The sequence below is a fragment of the Carettochelys insculpta genome, chromosome 1 (assembly GCF_033958435.1).
Source record: "Carettochelys insculpta isolate YL-2023 chromosome 1, ASM3395843v1, whole genome shotgun sequence".
Lineage (NCBI taxonomy): Eukaryota > Metazoa > Chordata > Testudines > Carettochelyidae > Carettochelys > Carettochelys insculpta.
In genome coordinates, this window is record NC_134137.1 from 41,762,032 (window position 1) to 41,779,293 (window position 17,262).

The following is a 17,262-nucleotide window of genomic DNA, read 5'->3' on the forward strand; positions in this document are numbered from 1 at the left end:
GAACAGAGCATTCAAGTATGAGATTACAGAGAAAAATGATCTGATCCCCTGTCAGTTTCAGTCCTATGTGTTTTCCATTTATGCATGATCGTAACAGTGTTTCTCTAATCTCTATAATAAATAGCACCTCAAGATGTATTGCATTCATCAAGAAATCCCTACTACAGGAACCCCACTTTGTTAAGCCCTCTTCGTACTGTATAACCAGTCAAAAGTGGCCTTTACCTAGTTGGAGATAGCCAGCACAAAGGCCCACTTTCCCTGTACTGAGAGAGGTGGGTCCTCAGCATCCTGAACCAAACCCCACCCAAACACAGGCATATGGAAGCAGTGGATGTGTCGGGGTCAAGCATGGGCTGAGAAGGTAGGGTATAAAATGGAGTTCTGCTACACCCCATCCTTCACCAGCATAAGGTCCCTGAGCCATCTCATCTCCGCTATTAACTTGTGCTAGGGCCTGGTAGCTCAGAATCAGGGAGCAGCAGATGATTTCCTATAACTCACTGGTTTTTAATTTGTCTGAGCACACCTTGGGCAGAGGGGAGAATCACGGTCTGCACATTTAACTGGAACATTCAAGTTCATTTCTTTCTGAACAGATTTAAATACATTCTGTGGGGAGGGAGTTGTAGCATCTTTTTTTTATGTAAGTAATGCAGTTAACACAGGAGTTTCCACACATACCCATGAGTCCACAGATATCTGGATTCTCCTGTCATCACCAGCAAACTCCGTCGAGGCAGCATAACTGCCACTGTTTGGCCATCTGGGTGTTTAAAATCCATCACAACCTAAAAACAAAGAGAAAATCCCCCAGAAGTATTGGTCCTTATGTAGTCCCTTGTAACAGCATGGCACTATGCAGACAAACAAAGTGTGCTGGGCCAGATCTTCAGCCACTATCAATCAGTGTACATCCTTGGCATATCTACTTCTTTCTCTGAGAAGCAAGAGCCTCCAAGTCTGCCCGCACCCCTTACTATCTCCACCTCTTCACTTGCGCTAACCTCAAGCACTCAAAAGTCTGAAGTATGACCCAAAAAATCATGAGATTTGGTTTTGGTTTTTAAACCCCAAAACTTTAAAAAAAATAAATGCTACCTCTCTCAGGTATTTTATATGTTCCCCTTCCAAGCAGCATCTGATCATCTCAGTTTTTATATATTCTCTCAAAACCTATACAAGGCAGGAATGAACTCTTATTCCCATTTTAGAGATGGGAAATGGCAGTAAAGAGACTAAATGACTTGACAAAGGTCACACCCACATTCTGTGAAAGAGTGAGGAAATCCCAGACTATCAACCTGACCACTGGGACATCCCTTCCTCTCTTAAGTTACTTTCTGGTTTCTAAAGAATTCAGATGAATGTGGGGTCACATTTTCAAGTACAGCCCTTCCCATTGTAGAGAAGAGACTTTTTCTTTAAACAAAAGCTGAGATTCCACAAAATCAAATACCTCCAGAAGCTGAAAAGCAGCAGATATCATGAAACTTGCAACAAAATAATGAGACCTGGCAACACTATTAACTTTGTTCCTAGCTTTCTACTCCCGGAATTTATTGGTACACATTTTCCAAACTGGGCAAGGCCCTGAAGAAGAAGATAAGGAGCAGAACAGACAGATGGCACTTAAACAAGAGCAAGAGCAGACTTATCCTGAAAGAAAGATGGACAAAAACCACAATAGAGGCAATATCTCCAACTATACTGGAGACCAAGTGTCATGTACTATCATGTTGCCACCTGATTGGAAACTATCAAGCGTGCAATTTAAAAGGAAAAAAAAAAAACCTTCTTACAGTATGCTTAATACAAACAAATTAAGCCATGTCCAGCCTATGGATGTACAGGGAAAAAAAACCAGGCAGACTGTTATATTCATTCTGTGCTCCAAATGCTATAAGTTAACAACTGAAATATTGTTTTTCTTAAAATATACTGTCACCAATGTACACTAGGAAATGCATAATGACATTTAAATACATTGGAAGGGCTCAGGCCTCATCAGGCTGTACCAAGAGTTGTAGGAACACATACAATGATATTGTCCCTCCCTGAAGAATTTACAATCTAATCTGAGACAAGAAACGATGAGTTTCACAAACCATAGTTTTGAAAGGGGAAGGAGAAGGAGGGTACTAGGAAAACATTTACTTGACTACTGGTTACCTTTGTTTCGCTGTTTGATGGTTCTGAAGCATATGTGCACATTTAAATGAAGAGCAGCCCCTACCCTCACACTTACTGGTATGGGAGACGTGTGTTGTGAGGAAGAAGAGCCTTTGTATGGGAAAATGATTCCAGGGGTTAAGGATGGCATTAAATGCACCCTTAAAGCTGCTCTTGCTGGCAGAGCCAACTGGAGCAGGGGAAGACTAGGACTGTCTGCACTTACTGGGAACGTCAACGGCTGCTATACAATTTTAGGTACGCAATTGCATACTTAAAATCGATTTTGCAGCTATCAACATTGGTCCCTGTTCTCGCGGCAGAATACTGACGGGACCTCTCCTCCCACCGGCATTTCTTAATCCTTGCAACTCGCAAGGAGTTCTGGGATCCAACACTCACCCTGGAATGAGCCATTTCGCGCATATGAAACGGCACCCCGGAAGGTCCAACGTAAGTGTTCGATCTTCCATGGCCGGTGTAGATGTAGCATAGCTAAAGGTTAACAGCAGTGAAGCAGGGAGGGGCAGAATTGTGAAAGCCTTTGGGGAGCAAACGTAAGAAGTTTTAACTAGCTGCAATGGAAAAGGCAAGAGGTGGGGCAGTGCATGACAAAATGCTTGAGATGACACACCGAGAAGGCAGAGGACCTAAGCAGCTGAATGTTGAGCTAACTGGATGGGTTTATGGGGATATTAGGGAGGAGAGAGAGGAGCAGGTCAACAGGGCAGGAGAGCATGAAGACCTGGATGAGAGAAGTTTAGCTGCCAGGACAATGAGTGAAAGGTCTATAAGCAATCTCACGCTGCAATCAGTTTTGGTTCACGCCTCTCTTCTACAGTTTATATTACCTGAAACAAAATCAACATATGACCCTTTCAATCTGGAGTCAGAGTGCCCACATGCAGGTGTGCACCAAACTATAAAAAGTGTGAACTATATCAATTCAGTTCTTTCAGGGCAAGTCTGTATGTAGTCCAGCCCTCAGAAAGGCCAGGTCGACATTACAGGAAAGAGATCAATATTAGATATGCAACACGAGGTATATAAGCTGTGTAGTTGGAGTCAAAATATCCTAAATTGACTTTTCCTGCCATTCCCACAGCTGTAGGTTGGTGGGAGAATTTCCCCTGTCAATTTCCCTTTCTCCTTGTGACTGCAAGGAGTACCACGGTCAATGGCAGAGCCCTGATCATTCCATTTAGCTCAGCTCGGACAGGCAGGCTAAATCAAATCCCGCACTGATCTTCTATTAAGTGTGGATGTACCCATAGGCTGTGGAGAAAGAAGCAGTGGGAACTGGACAAGGCCTGCACAAAGCAAAGCAAAGACTAGGGCTCAGTTTTCAGGCCAGGGTGCCAAGGGGGGCAGTACTCAAGGGAGAACGAAAGAAAGGGGCAAGTTTTGACAGAAAATCAAGAGTTCCATGTGGCCATATTAAGAGCAAGAGGACGGAGTCACCCAGGAGAAGGTGACAGAGAGAGGCTGAGATAAATCTGTTCCTGCTCAGAGCTCAAGTCCTCAGGCCCTGTGCAGCAAACAGAGATGGGGCAGAAGCTGCATCCAAAGCTAAAGCCCTGCTATTGCTCCTGTTTTGGCTTATGGAGTGAAATGGTAACTTTGGTCCCTCCACGCTTCTCATGGCCTAGTATCCTCATGTGAGAACAGCATAAGCATGGCTCCAGGAGCCCCTCTTCCTGTACTCAGTGCTCATGAGCTTATTTAGGCCTGGCACTGAGGCCCATGCATGGCTGTTCCATTTCTGCTCACTCCCTTCTCCCTGGAGGGCAAATGCAGGACTTAAACAACATAGGAGGCTTGTGTGGATTCTCCTCACTTAACTGAATTTAACCTTTATTGCACAGCCAATGCCCATTCCACAACAGATTAACCTGTCACATTTCAGGAGTTACTGATAAAAGATTAATTTACTTGGCAAAGAGTAATTATAGCTCATGTACATACTGACAGTAAAGGCAGGAACTGTCTCCGGTTCAGAACCATGGACCAGAGGTCAGAACAATGGCTTTCTTTGGGGGCACATGTTACACGCTACTTATTCTCACTGGGTCCAATACTGACTGCCACAGCATTCTAAAATGGCCTTAAAATAAATAGGAATTTGGCCTCACTGTCTCAATTTACTCATCTATCTAACAGATAGATACTCATCTACTCCATAAGTACTTAGGAGGCACAGACGGCTATTACTTGCAAAAGCCATCTGAGCTCCTCAGATGAAATCCCCTCTGAAAGTGCAGTTACTAACAATAAAAAAAAACTTAGTAGCGGATACATCTAGATCAAACGATAATTTGACTTTTATTGTCTCGGCAACCAATCTGAAGATCAGACTGAGTCAAAATTTAAGAACAAGCTCTGTACAGCTGAGGGAAGTGACTGCAATTTCTATGTTAGTGTTTCTTTTTTCCTCTAAGAATCATCATACCTGAAGACATAAAAACCAAAACATAATTTGTCACTCTTAGACTACACTACAGTAAAGAACATTTAACCCTGCAGAGATTTCGAAGACATCTCATCTCTGAAAGAAGTCCTGCAGACTGAAGTAGATAAAACATTCTCACACATCTGTGTGTCTTTATCCTATCAGAACATTCAATTGTTGCAGTCAGACACACAAAAAGGAGAGATTAAGTCATTTGGTCCTCTTTTTAATTCACTAAGGACTCACAATCAATAAAGCTATTCTGCCACCACTGAATCAATCTGCTTCATGACAGCTCTGCTACACAGGAGCTATTTCCAATTACTATTTTTGTTTTTACCCATTTTCTTTAGTCTCTGAGGTGGCAAAGTCAATAAAGATCAAATTTCCAGCTAGCCCACGGTGCATCACTGGGGATGACAGCTCATAATAAAAATGCTGGATATTTTGCTCTTATGCAACCTCTACAATCTTTCTTTGAATCTATGGGAAAAATACGCCTCCACGCACACCAAAACCTGAAAGATACGTAAAGGAGCTAATAATACCCCCTTATAGAGGTAAAAACTACGTCATGATGCTGGGTTATGTAAAGGGATAATGTTCATGCTGATGGAGCATATGAATCAGTCAACAGCTTTCAAAGATGGCTAAACATCAAAGCAAAGCAAACGCCTACATCCTAAATGCTGGTCCTATTACATAATATAGAAAAATGAAAAGAAAGTAAAAGAAAAGAGAAAGAGAAAATAAAACATGGAGAATTTTTTTTTTTGAATCCTAACACTATGAAAATTTTGTGCTGCCTATGGCTCTGATGTTGCATTTCATAAAAGTCATGGAGGACCCACGTGAATAACTGTTTGAGACTCTAGAAAGTGCATAGCTGTCCAAATGAATGATGCACCTGGATTTAGACCATCCCAACATGAATTTCATTGTCTATGAAGGGACAACTTCCTGTCTTTCTGGGATTTGACTCTGGTGTAATTTGTATTTAATATTAATCTAAAACTTTATAGCAAGCATGGTTTAGTGGTTAAACACTGGGCTGGGCGTCAGAAAATATGGATTGTTCCCAGCTCAGTCATTGACATGCTGAGTGACATGGGGTAAGCCACACAACTTCTCTGTACCTCTGTTTTTCAAAATGTAAAGTAACACCTTCCTCAGAAGGCTATTGTGAAACTAGATGACCCTATCCTGCAAATAAGTCTGCTTGAACAGAACCCCTGTGCCCACACAAAGCCACAGCGAAATGGCAGGGTTTCATGTAAGTGCTGGAGACTGTCTTCAGAGAGTCACCGGAAAGACTGATGCCTAAAATACTACTGTTGGTACTGCGCTGTGAAGCAAATAGAATATTAAATGTCAGCATCCACAAAGTCACACTACCAGAATTCTGAGCAGTACTAGAATATGGGGGGAGATGTCATTTCCCCAAAATAATCCACTCATTTTAATCATATCAGATGAAGCAAAAACAGGATACCTAAATCTAGCCAGATATTTATGCTGCACACATCACCATAAAATCTGAACACGCTCTGGAACATGAAACTATGATGAAGCTGATATGCTTCAGCACTTCTCACCCTCAAAACCTCAGTGCACAAAAAAAATAAATAAAAAAACCCAAGCTAACACTATCTGATTTATGCCAAAACACATTAACAATGACTGACTACTTAGGTGCATAGATACTATGTTGATGAGAGTCAGATAACTACTTAATAGATTTTCTTTCCTCAAAAAAGTGTGTTCACTTTTCTCTGAAAATGATGCAGATCATTCTTTTGACACTTGGTTTCAATTCAGTCACCCTGTGTTCCTTATATTAGTGTTTCTTAATGGGGGTACAACAACTCAACCAGATATTTGCCTAGCTTTACAACAAGCTACATATAAAAAAAATAGTAAAGTCAGTACTCTAAAAGTTAATTCAGACAGTGCCTTGTTTCCACTGCTTCATATGCCTTACATTGAAATATAAGTACAATATTTCTATTCCAAATCATTTATTTGCTAAGACGGTAGAAAGTCAGCAAGTTTGCAGTAGTTGTCTTCTGTGATATTTTTGAATGCTTTTCTAAGTAAGTACTTTTTAAGTGAGGTGTAACTTGATGATATGCAAAACAAATCTGACTCCTGAAAAGGGTACAGTAATCTGGACAGGTTGAATGGCACTCGTTTCAAAAACCTCAGATTACCTTAGGACCGTGTTTCTCAAGTGGTAATACATGTACCATTAGGTGCATGCTACAGAAGTCTGGGAGTACATTTTTTTGTTTTTTAAATAAAAAGGGGTACTGTATAAAAAAGAAGAGAAACACTGGCTTATATTGCCCATCCTGTTTTGTCAACCCTTCTTTTTAAGGCCAGGTCTATACTAGAAGGTAAAATTGATTTTAGAAATGCAACTGCAGCTATGATAATTTCATAGCTGGAGCTGACATATCTCAGATCGATTTTAGCCAGCATCCACACAGCAGGAGGTCGACAGGAGAAACTCTCCCATCAACTTCCCTTACTCCTCATGACTGCCAAGAATACTGGAGTTAATGCTGGTTCCATGATAGTTCAATTTAGCGCATCCCGATGAGGTGCACTAAATCGAACCCCCAGAAGATCAACTGACAGTGAGTTGATCTTCTGTTAAGTACAGACATAGTCTTAGTGTAGTCGATTACACTGATTTTTGAAGCATTCTTTATTATTTCAGATACATTATTGGCCTCATTTCAGTCATTTATTTCCATGAGTTTACACAGCTAGTGTTTTCTTGATAACCATAAGAAAGGCAGCATAGCTAATGATTAGGGCTGGGTACCATGATCAGGAGTCCAAGACTCCATGCCCAGCAACTGATGTGTGAGCCAGACTCTCTGTCTGCTCTGCTCCCTTTGCAATCTTCAGATGGTGCAAAGGGAATGGAAGACAACTGCAACATCCCCACAGGGGGTTGCCCGTGAATACTCGTGCTGTACACAGCTAAAAGATGGCTCCTTATGAGCAATAACCAGGTAGTGCAGCTGAAACTGGTGCAGCACTGAGCAAAGCAGCAGGCAGCTGCCACTATCTCTCCCAGCTCCCGCACTCCACGGTATCTGACTCAGCACTGAATCCTGGCCACTGGATTTGGGCTATTCACTGTATTTTGTAGGGTGTCAAACCTAGCATGGAGGATAAACACTGCTTTTTTTCAGCAGCATATTGCATGACTGAACTTGCTCATGTTGGTAACGTCTTTTGAGATGTTTGGCTGAAAAGTGACGTAGAAGTTCAAAGCATTAGTATTCCTAACCTCTAAAGTCACACTTCTACCAGATGGTCTGCCATTGCCACAGCCCATCTTTCCGCAGCCCTTTGTGATGTGTTTGCTTCCGCTTCACCAACCATTCAGCCTCTCCAAACTCCCACATGATCAGTAGGTTCTTCTTCCAAGTCTTTCCTTTGCTCTGCATGCTGGAATGGAATTCATCAGACCCTGGCACCTCACCAGCTTAACAACAACAAAAGTGGCTAAGCCTCAAAGCATCTGATGGTAGTTTTGCATGAGAGAACCCCACTTCCTATAGTGGAGAAATAAATCATCTCTTTGGCTTGTTCTCTCCTCAGTTGCAGTTATAACCTAATCCCCTCCAGAAAATGTCATCCAGCCCCAGAATGTGACCTTCATTCTGCTGTTTCTGTCATTGCTGAAACAAAGACAATCAGGTTCCCAGCAGTGAAGTTTATTACATTTCACTAGCTTCCCACTCTCTAACTCTGGGCTCAGCAACTTGCTTGCTTTGCACTAAGAGTTTAATGGTTTAGTCCTCAATTTATTTCTTCTAGGGACCTAGGTTTTCTTTGCAATATTTTACATGCTTGACAGTGGACTCCATACTCTGGGGCACACCCCCATTGAAGTGGTGACAGAGAGGGAGCCATGTTAGTCTATATACTATCACAACAAAAAAGCAGTCAAGTAGCACTTTAAAGACTAACAAAATAGTTTATTAGGTGAGCTTTCCATGGGACAGACCCACTTCTTCAGACCATAGCCAGACCAGAACTGACTCAATATTTAAGGTGCAGAGAACCAAAAACAGTTATCAAGGAAAGATCTTGTAGTTTTTGGTCTTTGTCAGTTGGATCAGAGCAAATGAGATTGTACCTAAGGGCTTGACTGTTTTCACTGTTAGTCCCTTGCGTACAATGTCCATTTTCTTGCATTTGGAGAGAAAGATGATGTCTGTCTGGATATAGGCGAGTTTTTTATCTCCATGCCAAACGGCTAAATGTAGTGCCTTGCATGTTGAATGGTAACAGAGAGGGAGCTGTGTTAGTCTATATACTATCAAAACAAAAAAGCAGTCACAGAGCACTTTAAAGTGTGTGAGGAGGAACATGCTGGGGGTTGAGGGGAGATACAGTGGTGCCCAGAGCAGATCCTGGAGAGGGTGGAGAGAATGCACCATTCAGCCGCTCTGGGCTGGGTGTCAGAAAACATGGAATGCACCATTCAGCCTCATTCTGCCCTCAGGACACCTCTGGCCACAGCTGCACTCCTCGCTCTGCTACGCCCTCAGCTCAGCTTTGTCCTCATTTCCTCTTTGCCCCCAGGCCAGCTCTGCTTCTGACCCAAGCTTCTCCGCCATCCACAGTTCTGCCCCAGCTCCACCTTCAGCCCATGCTCCTCTGCTGAGCCTACTAAGTAGTAATGGAGGAAAGGGACTGACAGATTCCATTATTGGTAAGGGGAGTCCTGACAGGAAATGCATGTGCTTTCTCCAATGCTGCCCTTAATTCTTTGGGAGAAATCCACCCCCCCGCTCCAAACATCCACCAAACTATCTCACTACCTTCCTTCAAACTTTCTTTTGTTGTGGTATCTACAAAAGCTTGGTGTGCTGAGACAACTTGCTAACATGAGAACCAGCATTCTCTTAGTTCCTTGTACTACCTGTCAGCATCCATCTCTTATTTTACTCTTCAAGTTTAGAATTTTCTGGAGCAGGGACATTTTGTTTTGTGTCCATACAGCACCTAGCACAATGGAGTCCTGGTCCATGACTAGGAGGTCCAAAGCAGCAGAAGAGCGCACATAGTAAATAATTTTCTTTATTACATCATTATTAGTGTTCTAACAGTCTACTTACAAACTATTGTGCTTTTATTTCACAACAGATATGAACATAATAGTAATGGTTAACAATATGCAAAATGACCATGTGTGCACATGAGTTTCTGTACATATAGGCTACGTCTACACGTGCAGCCAACATCGAAATAGCTTATTTCGATGTTGCGACATCGAAATAGGCTATTTCGATGAATAACGTCTACACGTCCTCCAGGGCCGGCAACGTCGATGTTCAACTTCGACGTTGCTCAGCCCAACATCGAAATAGGCGCAGCGAGGGAACGTCTACACGTCAAAGTAGCACACATCGAAATAGGGATGCCAGGCACAGCTGCAGACAGGGTCACAGGGCGGACTCAACAGCAAGCCGCTCCCTTAAAGGGCCCCTCCCAGACACAGTTGCACTAAACAACACAAGATACACAGAGCTGACAACTGGTTGCAAACCCTGTGCCTGCAGCATAGATCCCCAGCTGCCGCAGAAGCAGCCAGAAGCCCTGGGCTAAGGGCTGCTGCCCACGGTGACCATAGAGCCCCGCAGGGGCTGGAGAGAGAGCATCTCTCAACCCCCCAGCTGATGGCCGCCATGGAGGACCCAGCAATTTCGACGTTGCGGGACGCGGATCGTCTACACTGTCCCTACTTCGACGCTGAACGTCGAAGTAGGGCGCTATTCCTATCGCCTCATGAGGTTAGCGGCTTCGACGTCTCGCTGCCTAACGTCGAAGTTAACTTCGAAATAGCGCCCGACGCGTGTAGCCGCGACTGGCGCTATTTCGAAGTTGGTGCCGCTACTTCGAAGTAGCGTGCACGTGTAGACGCAGCCATAGTAGCATAGAGTCTATGTAATTCACACACACACACCCTGTGCCAACTCTGGGACAAGAAAGGTCAGCCAGCCTGAGTAGAAAAACCCATACAACTGTGGGGTCATGGGAAAGCTTTGTCTCAGGACAAACCTTTTCCCTTGCGAAAATTACTGCCTGCTCAGGGACCTTTAGCGTCCAAAAAACAGAATGCCTGAGTTTACAAAATGATAATACTTGGTAGCTGCCATCTTACTAAGGCTACAAATGTATGCAAATATACCCATCTTTGCTGAAACCTAGTCCTCACCCCAGTTATTCGTTGCCCCTTGTACTGAGCTTTATCATCTACACTATTATAAAAGGAGAGCTGTTTCTCCATCCTTCCCACTGTATTCATGACCATCCCCCAGGGCTGTCGTGGTGAACATGAGGCTGCACAGTGGGGTCATCTCTGTGCCCACTGGTGAGGTGCAGAGCCAGGGAGGGGTTCGTGTGGGGGCAACTCCTCTGTCCACCTCTCTGCACCTCAGGAGGCTACCAAGGAAAGGAAGGAAGACACTGTGGAGCCAAGGCAGCAGCTCTTGGGAAGGAACCACTCCTAACCCTGTGCCTCCCTCCTGCTCTCCTGCAGACCCCAGGCTGCACCAACCCAAAATAACTGAGACCCCCTCTCACAGCCTCCCTGCCTTTCCTCCCCTTTATAACCTTGCCCATCCCCCCACTTTCTCTGCCCTACAGCCCCTCCCTGTTTCCCCTCTTACCACTACACTTCTATGAGCCTGAACCTCTGGCCCCTCAGCAGATTAGCACAGAAATCTGAGAGAGTCATCGTTCAAGCCATACCACTGTGTCATAAGAACAAGCACACTGGGTCAGACCAAAAGTCCATCTAGCTCAATATCCTGTCTTCTGACAGTAGCCAGTTCCAGGTGCCTCACAGGAAACGAACAGAACAGGTAATTGTCAAGTGGTCCATCCCCTGTCACCTATTTCCACCTTCTGGCAAAGAGAGGTTACAAACACCATCCCAGCCCCTCCTGGATAACAGCCATTGATGGTCCTACCCTCCATGTCCCCAGCACATTGCACCTGAAACTCCCACTCAGCACACTGCATCATGTCCATGTCTCAGCCCAGACAAAAGGCTAAACTGACCTAGCCTGGATTGGAACCTGTGGCTGTAAAGCAATTAACACTTCTCTGACTGGCACCATCTTACAAGGACTCGTCAGGAGCAGTTTCAAAAGGTGCATATTATAAGAGCACAAGTCACACATACACAGACCCCCTCCTGACCCTCACATGCCCCTTGCAGGAGACAGGTGGCATAGCATTAAGAGCTACCCCAGGGCAACAGGAATCACTGAGCGGCCAGGTAGGACAGCTTTATGTCCTCTTTGTTCTGCAGCGTTGAATACAGGGGACACAGGGGCCCAGAATCTGGCCCTAGATATAAAGAATAGTTAAGCTACACAAAAGTAAAGTCTTTCCTTAGCAATGAAAAACCTACTGCTACCGAGAGCATAAAAATAATGAAAGCCATCTTCTTGGCCAATGTTGTCTCACCAGGCAGAGAAGTATAATTCAAACACAGCATGACTTTCTTAGAAATAGATTTCTTTAAACTTTGAGGAGATTGCTTTAGCCACTTCGTGCTGTAGCTGTGTCTTCTCAACTTCTCCAAAAGTACTACCGATCCCTGAAAAGTTGTGAAATGTAACGTTTTAAATAGGTTAAAAAAATCCATAAACAGCTACACAGCCAGGATGCTGAGATCACTTATTATTCTGACCAGTAGTTCTCTGGAACTATTCCCATCATTCTGTCTGTATCTTTTTATTTTCTTCTGCTGTATACTTTACTGTAGCCACCTGTTATCTATATTGTTACGCTTTGATTGGGGCAAGGACTGTGCCTTTATTATATGTTTGCCTAGCACACTAGGGCCCTGGCCTCTGGACCACACCACAACACACACAATAATAAATCATCTTATGTTCACTATATATATGGGCGAAATCTTAGCCTGACTGAAGTCCCTCCTCTGATGGATTCCTATATATTTTTCTGGAAATCAAAATGAAAGAAAGAATAACATCACTTCACAGTCCAGTTACAGGAATTCAAACTATTTTGAATCCCATTTCTAGACACACTTTGACAAAAACATTGAGACAAAGAATGGCAGACCATTTCATCCAGCCCGCCCCTTCCCTCCACTCCTTATTTGTGCATTTGCTTCTATTTTATTACTGTAACTCACACTCTAATGGGCTCTATTGAGTACTATCTGGTCTTGCTGCTTCAATGAACTATAAAATTACCTGATTCTACCACAAATCCTGGGAAGCACTTAGAAAAACAAAGTCATTTACCTTTTTGTACTTTTCATTTTCTGTTTCTTCATGACAATCAATAAGAAAATAAATCACAAAAAAACCCAAGTAAAAAAAGACAGTTGTTTATAACAAAGAAACTCATAACAATTTACAAAATCAATGTTCTATGCAGTGCTCTCCCAAATATCCACTCTACAATCCTCACCCCTGCAGTCAAAGATTGAATGAATAGTTAAGTTGTTCCATAGCACCATTGGTAGCTGGAGCATCAAAAAAAAGAGAGGTAGTGAAGTTTTAACCATCAGGAAATCCTTCCCACTGCAGTGGTATGAACAGGTTTTTACAGTAAAAACTGTTGTACTCAGGTGAAGATGAAGGAGCAGATGCCTTGGGAAGGCACAGGTAGCGGTGACTGAAACAGAACTATGGAAAGTGGACAAGGAACAGGGAAGAAAGGGTTCTCATTCTCACCACTATCACCCATGCTCTCAACCTCACAATGAACCCCTGGATCCTTCCAAAAACTCTTCTTCCCTCATCAAAAAAAAAAAAGACCTCAAGTTAACTCCTCCACATGCTGGAGCAATGGCCTGTTGTGGGCTCATCAAGCTTGCTTGTTGCTTACAATCCACATCTAACTCCCCCACCTGTCCCAACATCCCTTCCCATCCTGTGACTCTGAACCCAGGTTTAATAAGTCCAGTTTAAGTGCACTTCAAAAAGAAACTGGCATGAAATGAACACACACATCAAAGCTTCACCACAGTTTAAAGAGCTCTGATATTTTAAATTAGCTAAGTATATACCTCTAAAAGTCTAAACACAGCTGAAACACACCCCGATTACAAAAATGGATGCAGAAGATACTCTAGCATGCAGACCTCTCTGCTTTGAAAAGACAGCATAAAGGCAGATACATGTTGACCTCCATTTGTAAAAATGTGTTGAGATACTCTCAAAGACCAATTTAAATCCAGGAGAGACAATATGCCATGCTATGAGCTTAACAAATTAAGCTTGTTTCTTTGCCTAAAGACTAATTGTGACTGGTTCTTATTTTATCACATGGTGGCCTCATCTGTATGCGTGAACTTTTAAATGAAATTTGCCACAGTTCTAAAATAGACTCCTATAACAATAGGGAATGACATCACTGACAAGACGGAATTAGCTTTCTTTATTGAATTCCAGAGCTGAAATATTACTGAAATGCTGCAGCTAAAGATAATGACTTTCTAATGCCCTAGAGTTCAGCTTGCTCACTGTTAATTTGTAGCAGGCAACAGGGGTTTCAGTTCATGCACCATGTACTGATCTTCCAAAAATAGCATGAAGAATGAAAATGAGAAAGCTCTTCCAAAAATTAAGATTTCTTTTTAAAAAAATCTCACTACATGTCTACTAACAGATAACAACATTGATATATCTAAGATCAGATTTAACCCTTCTACATTCCCAGGAAAGGTTTTGGATTCTCAGGCTTCAGAGAGAAAAGCTACATACACAGCTACATAAAATGTAGGGTAATTTAAATCGCAAGCTGTTTGAGCTATGACCCATTACCACAACTTTTATGGGATCACAACTAGGATTTCATACTTTACTTAAAAGAAGAGATCCCATTACTAAAAATATAATCAGATACCATAGTGATAAGCACTGAGGGGACAGGGAAAGGGGATTTAATTTCATTCATTTGTAAATTACACAGGTGCGCTATTGCTCTCTCATTTGAAATAAATACATACCGGATCCAATCTATTTACCACTTATGCCTATGGAAAGGCACTATGGTACTTGACCTTCCCCCGCAGGTATGAAACATTTTAGGATACCAGCTATAGTCATACTACGTATTCAGGGGTGAAAAGTGAAGGGTGACACAGGGAGCCACCTGCCATGTGACAACTCCCCCGCAACCTGGGGAACAGCTTGGACACGCCCTCTCTGCATGGATCCTGTCTCTCCCCTCCCTCACCCTGCCCCTTCTCTGCCCCCTCTCCCAAAAATCAATGCAGCCTGGGGGACTAGCAGGGCTGGGCATCTGGCACTGGAAGTAGGACTTCAGCCCCCACCCGCAACCCTTCTGACAAACACACATACACACACTTACCAGCAGCAGGGGAAGCAGAGCAATGTGGCCAGCTCCTGCTCACTCTGCTCCACACACTACATTGGTTTGTTTCCCGCCTACGAGTGGGGGATGGTCCCACCCCCTCCCCGAGTGACATGGCTGGGAGAGCAAAGAGAGCTGGGGCAATGTTGTTCCACTTCCCCTGCCACTGCCAGCGAATGAGTGTGGGAGAGGGGAAGGCAGACTCTTGATACGGTGTCAGGTCCCCTGCTGGTTTCCTCAGACACCCAGGAACCCCAGCCGCCCTGGCGGTTGGATAGCTCTTTGCTCCTGCTACCAGCTGCTGGTTGGCTCCTTACCCCTCTTGCCTATGGCATTTGGGGCAAGTGCTCCTTCGTCCCTTCCACCCCCCATGTTGCCTATTTGCACTGCATGGCAGACAAATTCTCCAAGTTGAGCTACGGAATAAGAAGACACTGTAGTAAGCTGGGTGGATTCCACCAGAAAATTCCATCTGCATATTTATATATCCCACTAAAGCCTGAACGCCAGGCAGCCGCAAAGTGGAAATGAAATGATGTTGCCTCAGCATGCACGATAGGAAAGATCAGATTGACACCCTATTAGAAACAGCAGATAGGCTTGAACGCAATGGACAAGAATCAACAATGCTCTGTTAATGCAATATCAGGTCAACAAACCAATTTTGTGGAAGTTTTGCTGGTTTGGTAAAAGATGGAATGGTTTCTCAGACGATTGGCAATCCCTTGGCAGATTTCCAGTACTGAAAAACATGTCTGCTTCTTCTGAGTAAGGTAAATTGTCAGTGTGGTTCCTGACATATTTCACCTGTACTGTATATTTTTCAAAACGCTTTGAACCGTTGCACTCAGTATCCAACAGGTTCTTCTACAGCCTAGTCTCTTATCAATTACACATTTGCTGTCTCACTTTCAAAGTGTTGGGTTGGGGGCTGGTGAAGCAGCTCAGTGGTGCTATGGTGAACACAAGTAAGGTTTCCTTCACCCTCATTCAACTCTGAGCGGAAGGAGTAGAGCCAGGGGGGGTATTTACCTGATAGCCTCACCAGAGAACAACTGGGACAGGAGAGGAGCAAGGAAAGGGAGGGATGCTGGCTCCACAAACCAGCCAGGGTGGAGAAGTAGTAAGCTGCTCCAGCAAAAGTGGTGAATTAACCTATTTCTCCCCGACAGCAAGAGAGAAGGAGAGCTACTGCGACTCACCAAGTCACAGTTCATGCTCTGCTCCTGGAGTGGGGAAGCTATATGTTACTCCTTACTCACAGCAGACTGTAATATTCTCAATCAATTCATGGGCAAATAAAAAGAAGGATCCCACCAACGTTGGGTAGGAAGCTCATGGTTTGCTGGTGAGAGCAGTAAGAGAAAGTTACAGAAGGAGGTTCTGTGATGGTCTATGTTCATTGCTTTGCAGCTTTCTGACAAATTTTGTACAGAGTATGCCTTATGAGACATCATTTGACAACTCAGTCTGCTGCACTTTGTTGTCCTGAAAAATCAGTGTACTAACATTGTATGTGACGTGATAAGATTGCAGTAACCTACTCCAAGTTAGAAAAGCAGGCCCAGCCCAGTTTTCAGATGTAAAGACACATTGGCACTGCAGCCAGATATAAATATCACCTGCTTAAGCAGACATCCCTCACTGACCTGGCCTGCAAGTGAGAAGAATTAAAAAAAAACAAAAAAAAAAAACCAACACACACCCTCACAGATGTGGCTCCAAACAGAGACACAGGGATTAAAAAAATATATATAACAACCCTCACTCCCCTTAAGCTCCAACCTCACAAGGGGTGTGGGTTGGTAAGCTCCAGGGTTGACCCTTGGGCCAGATTAACTCGTGCAGACTCAAGGTTAGTAGATTTTGTGAGACCCCCCAGGGCTGTAGGTGAGGCCAAAAATGAGGGTGTGGCAGGGTGCTTCTGGGGGAGCAGGTCAGAGTATAGGAGTAGGATGGGAATACAGGGCCTGGGTGGGAGGGAGAGCAGTGGGCTGAGGTGGGAATGCGTAGTTTGGTAAGGAGGAAGGGTGAAAGAACAGGCTGGAGGAGTTAGGCAGGAGGTGGTGTTTGGGGGTAGGGAGGGCAGTGCAGGAGAAGGCTGGGCATGTAGTGTAAAAGGCATTCCAGGTTTGAGAACTGAGTAAGCACAGCTATTCAGCAGTCCCAACTGTACTGAGTATGTCACCAGCTCCTACAGAAGAGAGAGATGAGAGCCACATTTCCTCAGCTGCTCTCTCAGGTGAGGC

General features: G+C 43.9%; 1 protein-coding gene across 2 annotated transcripts in view; it reads right to left on the bottom strand.

The window, feature by feature from the left end:
• Positions 1 to 17,262, bottom strand: part of ALKBH8 (alkB homolog 8, tRNA methyltransferase) — a 104,727-nt gene that overhangs the window by 49,019 nt on the left and 38,446 nt on the right. For both annotated transcript variants that reach the window (XM_074984830.1, XM_074984839.1), the window contains one exon: positions 685 to 791. In XM_074984830.1, coding sequence (XP_074840931.1) covers positions 685 to 791 — 107 coding nt within the window. The remainder of the gene's footprint in view (positions 1 to 684; positions 792 to 17,262) is intronic.